This window comes from Spea bombifrons, chromosome 1 (assembly GCF_027358695.1).
Source record: "Spea bombifrons isolate aSpeBom1 chromosome 1, aSpeBom1.2.pri, whole genome shotgun sequence".
NCBI lineage: Eukaryota > Metazoa > Chordata > Amphibia > Anura > Pelobatidae > Spea > Spea bombifrons.
In genome coordinates, this window is record NC_071087.1 from 3,516,111 (window position 1) to 3,537,260 (window position 21,150).

Below are 21,150 nucleotides of genomic sequence, written 5' to 3' on the forward strand. Positions count from 1 at the left end.
TGACCTGATGGAGCGTAACACCACACATAAACTCCCTCCCAAAATGCAGTAACCCCAAATCTATGTCCGAGCTTGTCTTTAGAGTCTCTTGTACTTGGAGAAAGGTTGCACTCCATACTGGGACCCATAGTCTGTAGGCTGGCACTCATGAGCCCATGGCCCAAATGCTTCCGTGACAGGGTACGGGTTCTACAGTCCTTGCACATGTGGCCTGGTCTGCCACAATACATGCAGAGGTTCAAAGCTCTGTGACGTTCTTTTTCAGCGGGTGAGAGAGGACCTCAAGCTATGCCTCAGGGTATTCTGGTGAGTAGCTTTGTCAGGGTCTTGGCTGCGGACCCCGCCAGATTCATTGCGGTTTCTCCTCGTTTTCAGACATTCATAAGTATTGATGAACTTGGCAAATTTCATTAAAACTTGTATTCGTCTGAATGCACAAGTCTAATTTTTTACATATAGTGCATGTTTAAGTTTATAAGGCCAAGAAGTCATATTGATCTACTGAAAATAATGACTTTTCTGACTTAATGAATAAAAGACAGACACATAAACAGCTGGGAAGAAATTAAATCTTAGAGGTAGTTGGGTATAAGGGCAGAAGGGGATGTAGAAGAGATGTGGACAAAACACAGGAAATTGATAGTAAGTAATGAGTCCCAGACAAGCAACACTAGGAGCAGAAGGTATTAATGGTTGGGCTAAGTATGACAACATGACCACGTGAATAATAAAGGAAGTACACAAAACACACTCCGCCATACCACCAGCTGGCCACCTATGGCTCTACATCATAATTTGGGTAACACTTGTGTATATCCCTTAATTCTTCTTTATGTCCCCATATCAGTATATATTCTCTATATCTATGGCTGGTTCAGTAAAGATGTTGAGCGTGTGAAAAGTTATTGGTGTTAAAATTAAACAAAACTGCAATTTGGTTTTTTGTGAGCTTGGTCCTTTGTGAATGATGTCTTTTTGCCTTGAGACTTTTAGTCACATAGAGAATAAATCCCAATGTATGAATATAGAACATTGAGTATTTATATGAGTCTCAGCTGCCTGGTTTAACGTAGAGTCAGCTGAACACAGATAAATACCTGATCCTGCAGAGCTGCTGCTGATCACCTGCACTGAGGAGGACAGGAGACGTTCCGATGGACGAGCATCTTTCACCAGCTATCTCTAATGGCTTTGCAATGATTTCCTGTGTGTTCTTCATTAGAACGGCAGTCGGATTATCTGAGATTCAGAAAGCAGCTCCTGGGTGCCATCTGCGTGTGAAAAGAATCATGTTTGAATATAAATATTCTCAGGAAGGAGACATCATTATTGGAGGACTTTTTACGGTCAATAATGATTTAAAGGAATTCGTTAATCGTGATGGGACACCTGCACCTGAACTAATGTTGTGTACACAGTAAGTGTAAAGTAACATTTTAAAGGGTACCTAATAGTGATATTTTTTATCTACATGCCCATGTTTTTCTCCCTATTTTCATTCTTCTATGTTTTCCGTTTCTCCATTCATTTTTGTCTTCTTTCCTGTACCCCCTATTTCTGTCTTTTTACCCTCTTTCTTTTTCTGTCTCCCTTTTTCTTCCCTCCCTCTCACTTTCCTTTTCTTCCACTTTTATCCCTTCCACTTTATTTTTCTTTTATATTCTTTAAAAAGGTACCTCTCTGTATTTATTTATTTTTTCTAGCCCTTCCGCTTTCTTTTTCCCTTTCATTTTTTCTTTTTTCCTACTCTCTCCTTTCCCTTTCTTCCTTCTTTTTCCCTATTTCCCTTCTCTAACTCTCTCCCTTTATTTTTTCTTTGTTCCCATTCACTCTTTATCTATTATTCCTTCCTCTCCATCCTTTTCTTTTCTTTTTGTTTGTTTCTTTTTCATTCTTTTTTCTTTTGTTCATTGTCACCTCTTTTCCACCCTTTTTCCTTTCTTCCAATTTGTTCCTTTTTTTCCATTAAATAGTTTATTTGTTCTTTCTTTTTCTTTCTTCTCTTGTATCCTTTCCTCTCTTTTATTCCTTTTCTTTCTACTCCACCTCTTTCTTTTTTATATCTCCTTGTTTTTTCCTATTCTCTTTCTTTTTCTCTTTTTTTATATCATTCCTCTATTTCTTTTTTTTTACTCTCCTCAAAACTAAGGTGCATAATGGTTCTGAAGTGGTGGAATATACCGTACATAAAATCCTTTATTTTCTTGTTGCCTCTCTTTATCCATTTTTTATTAATTCTTTCTTCCTCCTTCCTCTCTGTCATTTTTTATATCTCATTTTTATTTCTTCCCCTTTTTCTCTATTCCACTCTGACTTCCTTTCTTTCTTTGTCTTTTCCCTTCTACCTTGTTTCCTCCATTCTAGCCTCACATACTGTACCGTGTGTGTGTGTGTGTGTGTGTGTGTGTGTGTGTGTGTGTGTGTGTGTGTGTGTGTGTGTGTGTGTGTGAGACACAGAAGGGATGAAAAAAAAAGAAAAGAAAATCAGGGTCAAGCTCTGCCCAGTTTCTATGTCCTCACGCATAACGTGAGGCCGGAGGAGATCAGGTGAAGAAAAGGGGAAGGCGAAGAGTGGAGGGGAAGGTGAGAAGCAGAGGACATTATCAACTTAAACAAACTAATATTTTCCAAATGCCATAACTCCACAGTATTGATACCGCACAATACAGAAAGCTTCTGGCTTTTATATTTGCAATTGATGAGATTAACCGAAACCAAAACATTTTACCCAACATCACCCTGGGTTACCATGTGTACGATTCTTGTGGAAATTCACAAAAAGCTATAAAAGGTGTTTTCCAAATATTGTGTGGAAGAGAGAATGGAATTCCCAATTATTCCTGTCAGGAACAGGGTAGAATTGCTGGATTTATTGGAGATCAACAATTCATCACGAGCCTACCGATGGCACAGGTTCTCAGTGTGTATGGATACACTCAGGTAGGTGGCAGCCATTAGCTAAATGGAATACGTTATCTTCGTATTATGAACTAGCGAGACAGCGTTTGTTTTCCCAGACTAAATAAAAAGTTACCTCAAATAGGGGAAGTATCTTGTCACTCCCTCATGGTAATTTGTTTTTAATTTTTTTGTCGAGCTTGACTGAAACGCACAAAATTTGCTACAAGCAACCATTTCCAAGATTCAAAAGTTGAGTAAAACCATCCAGTGATATTCAATCACAGCCTAGACATGATACATTTTTGAGAAGGTGATTTGTAAAAAATTGGATTTTTAGGTTGGTAAATGTAGGTGTCAGCTATCCCACAGCCTCCCAAACATGGTGTCTGAGCAGGGAAAGACACCCCAATATATTATGAGTGACATCAATGACGTCCTCCAGGTCTCAAATAAAGGGAGTTAGGGCCAAGCCTACGGTCACTGATGGGTGCAAAAAATGTTTTGGCGCCACCAGGTTGGTGTGACGTTATTTCTAGTGCCTCCCATTAACAAACATTACTCTCTCTAACCACACCTATTTTCTACTCCACCTCTTTTTAACATGTAACATGTCACAACCAGGCCAGGTTGGCCTCCCAAGGAGTTCATCAGTGATATGTTTGCCCCCCAACAGCATAATACTAAATGTCAGTAACATCTGGTGCTGAGACTTTAAAGAAGCTACCCAAGGGAATTGTGGAAAATTGTACCCCCCCCCCCAATTTATAACTATTTCAAATGTTATAAATTGATTTGAATGTAACTCAGTGGATAAGTATTTGAACCCATTTGCAAAACATGACTTAGTAGTTGGTGGCAAAACCCTTGTTGGCAATCAACAGGCGTTTCTTGTAGTTGGTCGCCAGGTTTGCATACATCTCAGGCGCCATTTTGTCTCACTCCTCTTTGCAGATCCTCTCCAAGTCATTAAGGTTTCGAGGCTGACGTTTGGCAACTTGAACCTTCAGCCCCCTCCACAGATTTACTAGGGATCAAGGTCTGGAGGCTGGCTAGGCCACTCCAGGACCTTAATGTGCTTCTTCTGGAGCCACTCCTTTGTTGCCTTGACCATGTGTTTTGGGTCATTGTCATGCTGGAATACCCATCCACAACCCATTTTTTATGCCCTGGCTGAAGGAAGAAGATTCTCATCCAAGATTTGATGGTACATGGCTCCATCCATTGTCATTTTGATGCAGTGAAGTAGTCCTTTCCCCTTAGCTTAACAACCCCAAAGCATAATGTTTCCACGTCCATGTTTGACGGTGGGGATGGTGTTCTTGGGGTCATAGGCATCATTGCCCTCCAAACACGGCCAGTTGAGTTGCCAAATAACTCGATTTTGGTCTCATTTGACCACAACATTTTCACCCAGTTCACATTTTACTGATTGAAAGGGGATCAAATAATTATTACACGAAGTAAAATGCAAATCAATTTACAACTTTTGTTGTCTCTCACTCTTGAAATAAACCTACCATTAAACTTATAGACTGATCATGTCAGTGGGCAAATGTACAAAGCCATCAGGGGATCAAAAGTTTTTTTCCTTCAATGTATGCTACTCTGCCCCTAGATACGCCACTCTGCTCCTCAGATATGACACTCTGCCACCCTAGACTTACCAATTCATCCCCAGACTTGCCCCCAGAGTTCCTGGTGTCTGGTGAAGGCAGCCAGTGGACGTCTAAGGGATGCGTGTAAACAACCTCTGCTGCTTCACACCACTTAACTCCAAGGCCTCTATGAGGATGTGCCGGAAGGTCATGTTACGCAGGTGCTTAAGAAGTCCCAACGGAAGTGCCGGCAGCAGCGGGATTTTCTGGATCCCAACCCCGCTGCCTGCCCACAGCAGGACTAATTAAAAAAGAAAAGAAAAAACACCTGCCCGGGGTCCGGAACTGCATGTCCCGGACATCAGACGTTACAAATTGCGCATCCCTACCCTAAACCCCCGATTATAGGCCACACCCCCATTTTAAAGACTTAAAGTGTGTGGGGGGGGGTGCGGCCAATAAAGTAAGTTACTGCGGCCAATAAATTGTTATTTATATGAACAAATCTTTACCCCTTATGCTTGAAGAAAGTAGGTTCTAGCTTATGTAACAATTTTTATAAAAACTTTCTGACCAGTGCAGACAGAAAAAAAGTCACCTCTTACTGGCGAGTCCCCCTGAGACATCTGCCGCCGGTCCATCTCTCGCTCAGTCCCATTGGGTGGGGAGGCCCCTGGTGGTGCTTCCCGTGGAATCGTATGGTGCTGCTTCCCGTCAGGTGTCGCACTCCATGCCATCCTCTCCTGCTGTGCTGTCGGTTCTCTCCGCTGGGGGTTTGCTGCGGGGATCCTGGAGGGGCTCCGGTCCTATCCCCTGTGCTGCAGGTCTGCTGGGAGCGAATACGCGCTGTAATGAATACTCACAAACTCCAGGTGACATCACATTCTAGGTGCAGGCTTCACTCAATCTTGTTTTGATTGGCCAATCCTCAGCTCAGCTGTTTGGCACCATATTTAAATCCTCTGCTCAGTTTATTCTTAGCCGTTGAGTGATACACAATACATAACTATACTCTGTGTTGTTACTTGCTGATATTGTCGTTTCCTGACTCCTGCTAATTTATGGACTACTCTCTCTGATTGCTGCCTGGATTGACTTTGGATTGTTTATCGGACTTTGTCTTTTTTGCTGCCTGCATCGACCTTGGACGGTGACCTTTTTATTCCATTGGCCTTTTCCCTCTGTTGATGAAAGTCCCGTGGCCACCCACACCTTTCTGCATGTAGGATTCCTCTCTCGGAACTTTCCAAAACCAGTGTTGGACTGATGTCGGAGACAGGAAAATTTTCTATGGTTTGTTAGTAAAAATGTTAAAACGCTTCTCTTTATCTGCCTAGATAAGCTACAGGACATCTGATCCACAGCTCAGTGACAGAGTATCTTATCCTTACTTCTTCCGAACTCTTCAAGATGAGCAGACTCGTTACGAAGGCATTTTAATCTTCTTGAAATATTTTGATTGGAATTGGGTTGGAATAATCATCTCAGGTGATGAACGTGGAGAGAGGGAGCTCAGTGAGTTGAGTCGCGTGATCACCAGGAGTGGGATCTGCATTGAGTTTATCATTACAATGTCAGATTTCTTTGCAAATGATCTAAAGGATTTTGCTATTATCAAGAAAGCAAGGAGCCAAGTTGTAATCGCTTGTGGCACATGCTCTTTGGGCTGTATGAAAACTTTAGAAAGTTCCATATCAATCTTCCAAAATATTACATTTATCCTTCCAGATTCATGGACATCTGTATTTCATTATAGTTTAAGCGCCATGAGAACATTAAATGGAAGTATAAGCTTCACACCTCAACGAGTTTACATGCAAGACCTGGAAATGTTTATTGACAACGTCCATCCATCGAACAGCCCAAATGACCCATTTCTTGAAGACATATGGCTGAAATATTTCAAATGTTTTACAAGAAACATAAGAAAGTATATATTTTTAATACATTTGTATAAATTAACTCCGGTAAAGTGCACGGGGGAAGAGCGCTTTATACATACTGGGAATTACTCGGGGGGAGGCAACACTTATCTTGTGTACACGGCGGTCTATGCCCTGGCACATGCTTTACGGAATATGCTTCTGTCCCTGAACATGACTGCTATGGATTTAAATCAAGAAAAAATTGACTACAAAACCAAGGTGAATATTGAACCTATTCTTGAAGTGATTTTTTAAAAGAGAAAGAAAACGTCTGAAATACTGAACCCAAAAGGCCCTTGCTAGGCAAAATAGAACCCAAGCATACGGAGCCCCTAGAAAAATAGGGACATCAGCTGAGGAAGGGCAGACTTGTAGGCCTAGGTCCAAAGAGGCTTTTGGCCAAGCTAGGCATGGGCACTCGGGAGGTATATTTATCCAGGTCTGTGTCCTGCCAAAGTATACACAGAAGAACAGAGCACTGTATAGTCTCTTGCATGGATCCAACAAAAGACTGTGAACTAAAAATTATTTCATTAAGAGAAATTAAGACCAGCTTTCAATATGAGGGGGAGCCAAGTTCTTCCCAATTACTGGCAGAAGAATGTTTTTAGTTTAATTGGGTTCACATCTTCTTAATTGGGATCACAATTTGTTTCTTTGTGTCTTAAAGATTTCTTTGGTCTGCCAAAATTCTCAATACTTACTTATTTATTTTTTTTGCTTAACTTTTTTAAGCTCTACAGCTATGTACGTAAAGTGCATTACACAGACCAGTTTGGGACGGAAAAGTTCTTCAATGAGAGAGGAGAGATCCCCAGCGTCTACAGTCTGACCAACTGGAAATTAGTAACAAAACTAAGAAATGTTGAATTAGAGAAACGTATTATTGGGAAGGTGTATAAAGCTCCTTCTGACATCTGGCACTTCCATATCTTTGAAAGACAAATCATTTGGAAAAATGGCAAAGTAAGTTACACTTCATATTGTTTCCCACAGGTTTTGTCATATAATTGGTCATTGAAGAGTAGGGTGACAACATGCATGCATGTTCCGGTCAGTGTCACGTGACATGGGTATGTCACCATATTAACCCAGGTATTACTGGCATACATAACTAGTTGCAGAATTCTGTTGCCCAGGATAGTGTTATGTTGTAACATAAATGTGTTAAATATGTTAGTGTTAAATATTTGACGTAAAACATGCATAGCTACCAACTGTCCCAAGCATCATAACAGCTACTGAGAGATCAAGCACATCAGATCCATTTGGGGATGTCCTGGAAGCTGGGGACTACTGACTGCATCTCTTTATATCATCTACAAATGGCAGTTCCAAGCAAGGTAATACAGCATTAGTGACAAGGACTTGTACAACTGGAGAGCAGAAAACGGAGAAAGAATTTTAGGTGTATTTGTTGACAGACATTTAGAGCTCTATATACTACAAGCAGCAGCACATGATACAGGGAGGGAAACCCCAGACATTGAGGCAACTCCATAGTCCAAGTGGCATTAAAAACAGCTGGGGTTATAAAGAAGGACTCCCCAGGCATCTCCAGATATTCAAAGCTGCTGTCTTAAATCAGAAAGGAGATGGACTGACTACAGAACCATATCAAAATTAATCTTACCCTCAAACATACTTTACAAACAAACCAAATAAAGTAGTGAGCTCAGTGGTGTAAACATACAATTTAGATTTGAACCTAGCATAATTGAGTAATTTGGATCTAGAAGTGTGTTGAGACCAGCATTAGAACGATATAAACTGTGGAGATTAGCCCCTTCGTGACCATATGGATGTAATGGTAGGTCATTCAAAGCTGTGCTTATCGGCAAGTCCTGTTGCTTCAGCTGGGATATCTCCCTGCTCCTTCACAGAAGATCTGAATGTCCATTGACAGCTTGGACGCCGATATCCTTTATGCCGTTACATACAGAATGCCTCCCAATGGGAAATTGGACAGAAGAGAGTGAGAGACAGGATGTCTTGCAATTTAAAGAAAAAAGCAATAAAAATAAAATAAGTAAAAAAATAAGCAATACAGAGAAAATGAAGAGAAAGGTTTTTAGGGAACGTTTGTAGAGTTGGTGAGAGTCAGACAGCACGGGGAAGAGCGTTCCAGAGGGTTGGTGCCGCGCAAGAGAAGTCCTGTAGGCGAGCATGGGAGGAGGTGATACGTGAAGATGCAAGGAGCAGGTCATTGTTGGCTCTTAGAGGGCGGGCTGGTGTATATTTGCTTTTGAGGACAGACTGGAGGGGGGGATAGCCGGGAGAGAGGGAGGTCGGTAAGTAGGTTGTTGCAATAGTCTAGACGGGAGATTACTAGGGAGTGGATTAGTAGTTTTGCGGGGCTGGAATGGGCGGATTTTGGAAATGTTGGTTGTGGCAGGATTTAGAGAGTGATTTGATGTGAGGGATAAAAGATAGGTTAGAGACTAGGGTCACTCCATGGCAGCGGACTTGTGAATGAGAGATAGTGGTACCGTTGATAGCGATAGAAAGGTCAGAAAGGGGAATAGAGTTAGAGGGAGGGTTTAGAAGTCTTAGACATGTTTAACTTGAGGTGGTGGGAGAGGCCATCCAGGAAGAGATGCCAGATAGGCAGCTGCTGATCTGAGAGAGCACAGATGCAGAGAGATTGGGGTGGAGAGATAGATTTGTGTGTCCCCTGCATAGAGGGGTTTTTTGAAGCCAAAGATTTGGATAAGTTTTCCAAGTGAGGGGTTGATCACGGAAGGATCGAGGAGGAACGGGGAATAGATGCACTGGAATGTTGTTGCGCATGGATTATGGTTTTTTGGAAATAGTTTACAGGATCTTGCCCACTAAAGGCAGATGAGGGAGGTGGTGTGGGTGGGGTGAGAAGAGAGTGGAAGGTGGAGAAAAGTCATTTGAGGTTGGAGGAAAGAGATGAAATGAGGGAAGAAAAGTATGTTTGTTTAGCTAGCTGAAGGGCAGATGTGTGAGTCTGGAGGATGAACCTATAGTGGTTGTAGTCAGCTTCGGAGCGAGATTTCCTTCAGACACGCTCAGCAGTGCGGGAGCACTTTTGTAAATAGCGCATCTGCTTTGAGTGCCAGGGCTGAAGTTGACGACATGGAGCTTTGCTAAGTTGAGGGGGAGCAAGTGAGTCAAGTGCAGTTGATAGAGTGTTGATATAGTGTGCTGTGGCAAGGTCAGGGCAGGTTATAGTAGAAGTCTGGGAAATGCCAAGTAGAATTAGATTAGAAAATGAGACGATCAACATTGCGGAGATTCCGGTGCGGAGGTGTGGAGGAGGGGAAAGAGGTTTAGGTGTTAGTGTGAGATTGTAGGTGAGGAGATGGTGATCGACAGGTGAACTCCGATATTGAGCAAAGATTAGAAAATACCAGGTCAATACAGTATCCGTCACCAAGGTTTATGGTTGGGATGTTTGGAGAAAGAAAGTGGGACAACCAGGCAGCAAAGTTATCCAAGAACTGTCAGGTAGGTCCAGGAGGGTGATATATGACTGCCACTCTGAGAGAGAGGGGAAAACAGGCGTATGGAGTGAACTTCGAAGGAGGAGAATGACAGAGAGGGGGAGCAGGTGTTGATAGAACCAGGAGAGGGAGAACAGGATTCCAACACCGCCTCCACGAGTCTCTTCTGGCCTAGAAGTGTGGCTAAAGTGGAGGCCACCATATGTGGGAGTGACAGTGAGAGAATGTAGGAGTAGGACTGGTTTTGGTAGCGGTAGGAGTAAAAGGGGAAAGGTTTCTAAGGAAACATAGGAGATCATGCGAAGCAAGCATAGGTGATGGGAGGAGGGAGGGTGAGATAAGGATGGTGTGGGGATCATTATGGGGCTCGGTGCAATAGGATATGGTGATTAGTTTTGGCAGAGAGGTGAAGAGAAGGAGGAATATAGACAGTGTGAACATGTTGTATCAGTGTGATTAGTGTGGGTTACCTGTTAGTGTTTGCAGTCCCTACCTCCAGTTTCTAACTCCAGGTGATAACTCCTGCTTGCCACTTAGAAACACTTCAGAGGCACCTACTGTGTATATTATTAATATTAATGATTTTCATTTATATTGATATTAAAAAGGAAAGTAAAATTGCAAACATTTTTATTTTGGTATAGTTTTTTTCATACTAGCACATTAATATTTTTGTGTGTTTCAAATGAAAGCCCTATTTTGTCTTTTGCAACAAAAATGAAGTATAATTTGTATGTATCTTGATTAAACCAACCTACTGGTACTCAAAACCGTCTGCATGGAAGGGATTAAATATGACAAGTGCTTGATCTCCCCTTTGAGCTCTCTATATAAGACCATTCATAGTTAAGTTAACTGGGGACAAGAGCAAGGAGGGGGTGAGTTTTATGAACACATTATTGTTACTACTTTTTGCTATTATTATTTCTTTCCCAGGTTCCAAAGGCTCGATGTAATGACTATTGTCTTCCAGGATCCAGAAAAGCCCCTGGTAGAGGGTATCTCACTTGCTGCTACCGCTGTGTCCCATGTTCAGAGGGGGAAGTGTCCAATGAGATAGGTAGGACTGTGTAAGAAGGGGGTTTCCTGCAAAGTGATTCTAGAAGCCAGGAGACAAACCCAAATTACGTCTGAAAACTAGGAGGGTGTCATGCATAGTGAGATTTGGAGATGCTGATGCTAGGTTTGACCACTAGGAAGAGGGCTCTGCGCTTGCAGACTCGGTCTCAACATGGGGTCACGTGATGTAACGTAACCCGAAACGCTCTTGTCTGCCTGGGCTGGTTCAAAATAGTTTACAAAGGGCCCTTCTGCACTGGTCCAGGTCCGAAGGGTCCTTTCTGAAGGACTTTCAATCAGTAAGAGGAGACGGGAACATGGGGTTGCAGAGGCCAAACCGAGTCCCCTTTATGCAACCGCTGCGTTACGCCAGTGGCTGCACTATTCTCTACATTACAACAGACACTTTCTGAGGACATATTATATATTATAATTTTCTCTGCATTCATTCTATTTTTAAGACACCTCAATAAAATATTAGGTTTATTTATTAGCAGCTGAGCCATCCCATTGCATTTAACAAAAAAATAACATAAGCATAAAATAACCAATTAACTGCAACACCACCACCGGCTGGCATAGGCGTACCAATAATATCCCCAACCAGCGCCCCATGCATGGCAGCCCAAATCCAAAAAAACAGAATTACGAGGGCACCAGCCCCAGGAGTGTCCTGCACTCCACAATTAAATCCACCAATATGGGTCCCCATAGCCAGAGAATGCAACCTCCTTTGCCCACCACTGGCCCACCACCTCTCCAAGCCAGACTGAACATTGAGCAACCAAATTTACAGCCTCACATTCAAAAGATGAACCCTGTCTTATATAAACAGACCCGCAGGATCCCCTTCCAACTCACTAGGCTTAACAATAACAGTACAAACCAAGCCATGCAAACAGAATCCACAAGCCAAAATTGCTGGAAGTCAGCCTTCATATTAGCTATAAGAATCTGGATGGGAACATGCACAAGTCATTACCCCCGATGTGCAGCAATAGGATCTGGGGCACCATGTGCACCTGGACATGACAAGACAGCTTCCATGCCACTCTATCCCACCTCATACCTTGCAAACCGAGCCCCCGTTTCACCACCTTATTGGCAGAAAAAAACAAGCCCATCTCGCTGACCAATACACAAAAGAAGGCACTTTATCCTTCCTCCCCACAGAGACGTTTGACAAGCCTACTAAGGGGGGGGGTAGTAAAAAGTAGGATGAGACGTTATCTCCTCATTCTTCAGATTTTTACTAATTGGCTGCCTGCGATCCTAACCAGTGTCATTCATCAGAAGGTGCCTGAGGATTGCTCTGGCCTGTTCTGTTATGTGGATAGCATCCCGACTTCTGGGGGTCAGTCGAGGCTTTGCTTTGATGAAAAATGTTGTCATTGTATGGCGGTCAGGCCAGGTCTCCGCTGAGACCTGGAAGAAATTAAGCTATGGTGGTGCATTATGGCTCCAGGGAGACCACCCTTCCAGCCTTTTCAATAGAGCCCCGGCTAGGATGCAAAACTGGAACACAAAGTTAGGGACAATGAACATCATTAGGCCATATGAAAACCTGTAAGTCAGCAATTCATCGGCAGTTTGGGGGTTTATACATCCCAGAGTTGCCCTTTCTTAACCCAATAACATAAATCTACCTGTAAAGCCTACCTGGCCCAGGAGAGAAGGAACCTTGTGCAGGGAGGCCGGACCATGCACTTCCCACTAGAAAGCAGGTTGTTGGCAGAGTGATAGTAGTGAGTTGAGCAGGGAAAGGGAGATGTAGACTTCAACAGCAGACCGGGGGTTAGACCTGGGTTGGTAGAGGGACTCAGAAACAGCAGACAAAGAGTTAACGTAGACTCTGTGTTGGTAGACGGACTCAGGAACAGCAGACAAGGAGTTAACGTAGACTCTGGGTAGGTAGACGGATAACATGAACCCCACAGAAGACTGAAGGTTAATACGGAGCAGCAGAGCAGAATGCCAGGGGTAAGACGTAGCCGGAGTCAAAGCAGAGAACAAAGGGAACAGGGACGGAGAATAAGGGTCAAGGTGCAGGGCGGATCAGGAACAGGCAGGAAAGGGTTAACTGGAATTTTAAGGGAGGCAGGGAGCAAGCCGCTGAGTTGCTATCAGGAACTCTAAATAACAACTGAGCACCTTAGGAAAGGTGCCAGTTGTTTAAGTAGTCGCGGAAGCCCCCTGATACCTGCCCAATTTCCGGGACGCGGTCCCTTTAAGAGAACCGGCTTTCGCGCATGTGCTGGAGGACGCCTCTGCACGGGTAGGTATAGTTACCTCTCACATCACAGCAGGCTAGGAGAGACAGAAAAGTGTTTGGTGAATATGCAAAATATGCTGAATGCCCGGCTTGTGAGTATTTAAGGGTGTTCAAAGATTTTACTCTTCTACCTGTAGAAAAAAACACAAAAGAACTTGTGTGTGGATTCTTCCGTCATTCATACCTTCCTGCAAGGTTCTGCCCTAATGTCCTCTCATGTTCTACAGACAGCAATAACTGCCAGAAGTGTCCTGATAACAAATGGCCAGACCAGAAAAGAATGAAGTGTATTCCAAAGAAATATGACTTCTTGTCGTATGAAGATGATATAATGGCTCCAATCTTTTCCCTTTTTTCTGCATTATTTTCAGTGATAACAAGTTTTTCACTGGGAATCTTTATCGCTTTTCGGGACACCCCTATTGTCAGAGCCAATAACCGGAACCTCAGCTTCCTCCTCCTGGTGTCCCTCATGCTGAGCTTCCTCTGTGTGTTTCTGTTCCTCGGTCGCCCTGTGGATATAACCTGCAGGCTGCGACAAACTGCTTTTGGGGTCATCTTCTCAGTCGCTGTGTCTTCTTTGTTGGCCAAGACCATCATGGTTTTCATAGCTTTCAACGCTACCAAACCTGGCAGCTCCTGGAGAAAATGGATGAAGGTCAAAGTGTCAAATTCTGTTGTTCTGGCATGCTCCTCTATCCAGATTTTGATTAATGTTGTGTGGTTGTCAATTTCTCCCCCCTTTCAGGAGCTGGACATGCATACATCACCAGGGAAAATCATCGTTCAGTGTAATGAGGGCTCTGTTATTTTCTTCTACAGTGTCCTGGGTTATATGGGGCTTCTGGCAGCTGTTAGTTTTATTATGGCTTTTTTAGCCAGGTCATTACCGGATAGTTTTAATGAGGCCAAACACATCACCTTCAGCATGCTGGTGTTCTGCAGCGTTTGGATTGCGATGATCCCGGCCTATCTGAGCACCAAAGGGAAGAACATGGTAGCCGTAGAGATTTTTGCCATTTTGGCTTCGAGCGCTGGGATTCTGGGCTGTATATTTTTCCCCAAGTGCTATATTGTGTTGATAAAGCCAGAAATGAACACTAAAACACATCTAATACAGAAAAGGAATAAGCAGCCAGTAAGTCATATTTTTCTTGTAAAGGGAAGTAAGCGCTGATTTGATGCAAAGTACACTATTCTGTAGTCTCATACTGGAAAGTCTTGTGAAATAATAGGATAAGGGGAATACCCGGGTCAACTGCACACATCCCTTCCAGTGCTGGTGGTTTGGGGCATTTTTAAATATCTTATTCAGAAATATCATATCACACCCTGAATATATGGAATATGTAATCAAATTGTCTAATAAAAATTAAATGTATAGAAACCTGGAAAATTGTCATAATGTTCCTCTATGTGTGAAAGGGGTTGATGTTTGGAGTCAGAGGTTTTACTCATTATGGAGGCCTGTTTTTCAGATTAAGTCATGAGTAACAACTACAGCAGAGGTTATTCATGACTGCTTAGTCCTATAGTATCCATACAGATATCAGTAGAATCTTCCACAATAGGACACCAGACACAAATATGTGGGCAAGGGCTTGGCCACAGCTTCATTCAATAAATATTCACTGCCAACTTAAGGACATTAACCACCCGCCAGCTGATGACGGATTTGATCAGGCAGTTACACCCAACGAATACACCAAAATCTTCAAACCAGTATTGCACCTCAGACCATACTGGCTTGGTGTCTCCCAATTTTCGCAGTTGCGGATATACCATATAGTCCCCTTAGGTGCTGACAAGGTGACCACAAACCACAGCTGTGACTAAACAGAATATGAATCCATGTTAATCACCAGAGAAACTGACAAATAAACCACTGCCAGCTGACGACCAAGTTACCCCCATCATATTCAGAAAGAGCTTCAAACCAGTGTTGCACATCAGCTCACACTTGATCTCTCCGGCGCTGGCAAGGTGACTACAAACAGTGACACCAGCCTAGAACACCTGAGGCTGGCCACGCTCCCTCACCGCAGCAAGCACCTTACATAACAATTAATTTAGCAATAGGACGCCAATCCCATGACACCATATACCACTCTATTCTACACACTTTATTCAAGAAAGTAGCATACCCCGCACTGACACAGATTTCCAAAAAGTTCCCATATGATCATCCTGACTCAGTCCAGATCTCCTCTCAGCCTGATCCTGGTGGAAGAGGAAGTAAGAAAGTGCCGCCTCTGTTTATACTTGATACAAAGTTGTAAACCAATGAATGAGAGGGACACAATGCATTCCTTCATAGGCCAACAGTCATATCTCCTTCCCCATTGTTTCATGGAAGGGGGCCCATTCCCTTCCATTACAAAGACATAAATTGCAATTTGGCCCATAGAGCTCATTGGCATTTAGTAATCCATCAGCTTTTATGAATCAAAATGTAGAATGACCACAAAATATGAATCTCTCAAAAGTACGAAAATAATCTTCCAATGACACCCAGTATAGATGGTATTTTATGGTAAATGGGGCCTTTAACCTTATTATAATGTGGGTGAAATATCTTTACTACACAGTTAATCCATAATAGAGGCTCACATTCCACAATGAAACATAGAACAGTAACTGGTGAATTAACATCATACTAATATTCCCAATAATATCAAAACCAATTCTAAATCAAGTACTTGGGGGGTATTCTCAACATTTTGGTTCCTTTTTCCTTTAAACTTTTTCACAAAAGTTCCCTAGTAATGTGTTATAAAGACATCTGAGAGATTTCTTCCTTTCTTTGGAACAAAAGTCATAAAAGGTTATGGCCCGTCAGGGTAGATCCTTTCTCCACATTCATCTTTTTGTTTGGATTTTCAGTTTCTGCTAAACACTGATTGTCAGACCTTTGTGCAGACTATATCTTAACAGAACAGCAATTTAGCCAGAATGTTCCCTCATCCAAAGTAGAAGGAGATATACCGGATTATGTAGACACCCATTCTTGGTTATCATGCTTTCTTCCATCTTCATATACATGTGCATAAGATGCAGTTGTTGCTTAGCAACCAGCTGGCAGAACTTGGTCACCATTTTCTAGCCCCTAATGACTGTAAACTTCCTATTGGCACTTTTCCTGGTGTCTGGAGGTTTCTGTAACAAATGAGAAGACTGGAGCCTGCTGGGTGGGAGGGGTTAATCCCTGTGGAGGCTGTGGAGAGCAGAGAAACATGATGATAGAAAGAGGAGCCCCACATCTAGCAAGTGGCAGAGAAGTTCTGAGGAGCAGCACCTTCCTCCTGAGAGATCGTCTGCAGAAAGACATTGTGAAGGGGAAAAAACCTTCGAGCTCCTTTGGCTTGAGAACCATTTTTGGGATATTCTGTGCTTTAAAAGGGACTGGAATTATAAGCATTTATTAACAGACTATACTGAGGAAAATTCAACCCACAAGATTACTACAAGAGATTTGATCGCTCAAAAAAAACACTAACATTAAGTAATCTTAAAACATGCGTTTAGTGAATCACCAAGTGGTCACAACAGATAGTGGACCCTTCTCATTGAAATGCAGGTAACCTCATGTGCCTGTTGCAGAGGTGGCGTATAAGTGCAATGGCCGCTTACTAGACCCTCTCTCTCATACCCGTCAGAAGCTTCCTTCTGAGCAGACATCAGGAGCCTTCCCTCCAGCAGCCACAGGGTACTCGAGCGAGGACTGTGACGCTGCAGCAGTCCTACTGACTCCCCTCTACAAGGGAAGACACTACAGCTTCCCCAAAAGAGTCTTAGGGAGTAAGAAAAGCTTAGAGGTAGGGATACATCGTAGCAATGAGATAGCATCTGAATGCCTGAACACCAGTAACAAGTAACTCCGAGCTATATAGGACATGTTAGTGTGGCGTCCTGCATGATTTATGGCCCAGAGGGCAATTGCAGGAAGCAAAGAGACAGCGCATAGAGTCTGTGATAAATGCTGCAAGGAGAATCGGCACACCTCCAGGTGCGGCCTATATTCGGGGTTTAGCTCAGGAATGCGCCATTCGTATCGCCCGACACCCGGGACATGCAGTTCCGGGCGCCGGGCAGGCAGCAGGGTTAGGATACAGATCCCCAGCAGTGGTGCAGGGGACCTGCATCCTATTCTCTGATACGCTTAGACAGCCTCCCCTGCTGGCACTTTTCACGGGGGTAGTCGCGGCAAGGGAGATTGTTAAAGCACATCATGCAGACGTGCCGGCTGCAGAGGTTGTTTACGCTCGCCGGTGAACGTCTACGCGATGCGCTTTAACAATCTTCCTTGCCAGCACTTCCCACAGCGGAAGTGCCGGCACCGGAAGTGGTATACGCGTTCTGCGTAGAATAGATGTCCCCTGCTGGCCCCGCAAGACACCCAGGACTCCGGGAGTCTGCACTGGTAAGTCTAGGGGGGGCACATCTCGGGGGACATACAGAGTGGCAGCATATCTCGGGTTGGGGGGACACAGAGTGGCAGTATATCTCGGGGGGACACAGAGTGGCAGCATGTCTCGAGGGGACACATAGAGTGGCAGCATGTCTCGGGGGGACACACAGAGTGGCAGCATGTCTTGGGGGGGGACACAGAGTGGCAGCATGTCTCGGGGAGACACACAGAGTGGCAGCATGTCCCGGGGGGACACACAGAGTGGCAGCATGTCTCGGGGAGACACACAGAGTGGCAGCATGTCTTGAGGGGACACATAGAGTGGCAGCATGTCTCGGGGGGACACACAGAGTGGCAGCATGTCTCGGGGAGACACACAGAGTCTCGGGGGGACACACAGAGTGGCAGCATGTCTCGGGGGGACACACAGAGTGGCAGCATCTCTATTACACTTTAAATTACATTTTTTCTTTGAAAAAGCACCTAACTTTTAGGGTGCAGCCTATACTAGGGTGCAGTGTATAATCGAGCCAATACGGTATCTGATTTTATAGAAAGCCAAAAGGCAGCATCACACGTGAACAATTGCAAAACAAACTAAAATCTTTGAGTGAAAAAAAACTCTCACAATAACCTGGTTGCATAAATGTGCGACTCTCGTATAACTGGGGCTGTGTTCAGAATTAACCAATCACATTTAAATCATGTTAAATAGAAGTCATTACACACCGGCCATCATTTAAAGTGACTCTGATTAATAAAGTTCAGCTGTTCTAGTCGGATTTACCTGACATTTGCTTAGTTGCATCTTAGAGCAAAAGCCATGGTCCTTCAGAGAGCTTCCAAAGCATCAGAGGGATCTCATTGTTGAAAGATATCGGTCAGGAGAAGGGTACAAAAGAATTTCCAAAGCATTAGATATACCATGGAACACAGTGAAGACAGTTATCATCAAGTGGAGAAAATATGGCAGAACAGAGACATTACCAAGAACTGGACGTCCCTCCAAAATTGATGAAAAGACGAGAAGAAAACTGGTCAGGGAGGCTTACAAGAGGCCTACTGCAACATTAAAGGAACTGCAGGAATTTCTGGCAAGTATTGGCTGTGTGCGACATGTGACAAGAATCTCTGATACGCTTAGACAGCCTCCCCTGCTGGCACTTTTCACGGGGGTAGTCGCGGCAAGGGAGATTGTTAAAGCACATCATGCAGACGTGCCGGCTGCAGAGGTTGTTTACGCTCGCCGGTGAACGTCTACGCGATGCGCTTTAACAATCTTCCTTGCCAGCACTTCCCACAGCGGAAGTGCCGGCACCGGAAGTGGTATACGCGTTCTGCGTAGAATAGATGTCCCCTGCTGGCCCCGCAAGACACCCAGGACTCCGGGAGTCTGCACTGGTAAGTCTAGGGGGGGCACATCTCGGGGGACATACAGAGTGGCAGCATATCTCGGGTTGGGGGGACACAGAGTGGCAGTATATCTCGGGGGGACACAGAGTGGCAGCATGTCTCGAGGGGACACATAGAGTGGCAGCATGTCTCGGGGGGACACACAGAGTGGCAGCATGTCTTGGGGGGGGACACAGAGTGGCAGCATGTCTCGGGGAGACACACAGAGTGGCAGCATGTCCCGGGGGGACACACAGAGTGGCAGCATGTCTCGGGGAGACACACAGAGTGGCAGCATGTCTTGAGGGGACACATAGAGTGGCAGCATGTCTCGGGGGGACACACAGAGTGGCAGCATGTCTCGGGGAGACACACAGAGTGGCAGCATGTCTCGGGGAGACACACAGAGTGGCAGCATGTCTCGGGGGGACACACAGAGTGGCAGCATCTCTATTACACTTTAAATTACATTTTTTCTTTGAAAAAGCACCTAACTTTTAGGGTGCAGCCTATACTAGGGTGCAGTGTATAATCGAGCCAATACGGTATCTGATTTTATAGAAAGCCAAAAGGCAGCATCACACGTGAACAATTGCAAAACAAACTAAAATCTTTGAGTGAAAAAAAACTCTCACAATAACCTGGTTGCATAAATGTGCGACTCTCGTATAACTGGGGCTGTGTTCAGAATTAACCAATCACATTTAAATCATGTTAAATAGAAGTCATTACACACCGGCCATCATTTAAAGTGACTCTGATTAATAAAGTTCAGCTGTTCTAGTTGGATTTACCTGACATTTGCTTAGTTGCATCTTAGAGCAAAAGCCATGGTCCTTCAGAGAGCTTCCAAAGCATCAGAGGGATCTCATTGTTGAAAGATATCGGTCAGGAGAAGGGTACAAAAGAATTTCCAAAGCATTAGATATACCATGGAACACAGTGAAGACAGTTATCATCAAGTGGAGAAAATATGGCAGAACAGAGACATTACCAAGAACTGGACGTCCCTCCAAAATTGATGAAAAGACGAGAAGAAAACTGGTCAGGGAGGCTTACAAGAGGCCTACTGCAACATTAAAGGAACTGCAGGAATTTCTGGCAAGTATTGGCTGTGTGCGACATGTGACAAGAATCTCTGATACGCTTAGACAGCCTCCCCTGCTGGCACTTTTCACGGGGGTAGTCGCGGCAAGGGAGATTGTTAAAGCACATCATGCAGACGTGCCGGCTGCAGAGGTTGTTTACGCTCGCCGGTGAACGTCTACGCGATGCGCTTTAACAATCTTCCTTGCCAGCACTTCCCACAGCGGAAGTGCCGGCACCGGAAGTGGTATACGCGTTCTGCGTAGAATAGATGTCCCCTGCTGGCCCCGCAAGACACCCAGGACTCCGGGAGTCTGCACTGGTAAGTCTAGGGGGGGCACATCTCGGGGGACATACAGAGTGGCAGCATATCTCGGGTTGGGGGGACACAGAGTGGCAGTATATCTCGGGGGGACACAGAGTGGCAGCATGTCTCGAGGGGACACATAGAGTGGCAGCATGTCTCGGGGGGACACACAGAGTGGCAGCATGTCTTGGGGGGGGACACAGAGTGGCAGCATGTCTCGGGGAGACACACAGAGTGGCAGCATGTCCCGGGGGGACACACAGAGTGGCAGCATGTCTCGGGGAGACACACAGAGTGGCAGCATGTCTTGAGGGGACACATAGAGTGGCAGCATGTCTCGGGGGGACACACAGAGTGGCAGCATGTCTCGGGGAGACACACAGAGTGGCAGCATGTCTCGGGGAGACACACAGAGTGGCAGCATGTCTCGGGGGGACACACAGAGTGGCAGCATCTCTATTACACTTTAAATTACATTTTTTCTTTGAAAAAGCACCTAACTTTTAGGGTGCAGCCTATACTAGGGTGCAGTGTATAATCGAGCCAATACGGTATCTGATTTTATAGAAAGCCAAAAGGCAGCATCACACGTGAACAATTGCAAAACAAACTAAAATCTTTGAGTGAAAAAAAACTCTCACAATAACCTGGTTGCATAAATGTGCGACTCTCGTATAACTGGGGCTGTGTTCAGAATTAACCAATCACATTTAAATCATGTTAAATAGAAGTCAT

The 21,150-nt window shown here is 44.3% G+C and overlaps 1 protein-coding gene across 1 annotated transcript; it reads left to right on the forward strand.

Moving 5' to 3' along the window:
* The first annotated feature begins 6,574 nt into the window (after positions 1-6,574).
* LOC128468223 (vomeronasal type-2 receptor 26-like) lies at positions 6,575-14,514 on the forward strand. Its single transcript, XM_053449917.1, has 4 exons — positions 6,575-6,640; positions 7,157-7,387; positions 10,807-10,951; positions 13,450-14,514. The coding sequence occupies exons 1-4, from the start codon at positions 6,575-6,577 to the stop codon at positions 14,397-14,399; spliced, it is 1,392 nt and encodes a 463-aa protein (XP_053305892.1). The 3' UTR covers positions 14,400-14,514.
* The last annotated feature ends 6,636 nt before the right edge of the window (positions 14,515-21,150 follow it).

Bases quoted from the DNA above. Each gene is read 5' to 3' on its own strand.
- LOC128468223 (XM_053449917.1), top strand. From the start codon at position 6,575: ATGCTTCTGTCCCTGAACATGACTGCTATGGATTTAAATCAAGAAAAA. The intron at 7,388-10,806 runs GTAAGTTACACT...TACTACTTTTTG, and splicing joins TCATTTGGAAAAATGGCAAA to CTATTATTATTTCTTTCCCA. The intron at 10,952-13,449 runs GTAGGACTGTGT...CATGTTCTACAG, and splicing joins GGAAGTGTCCAATGAGATAG to ACAGCAATAACTGCCAGAAG.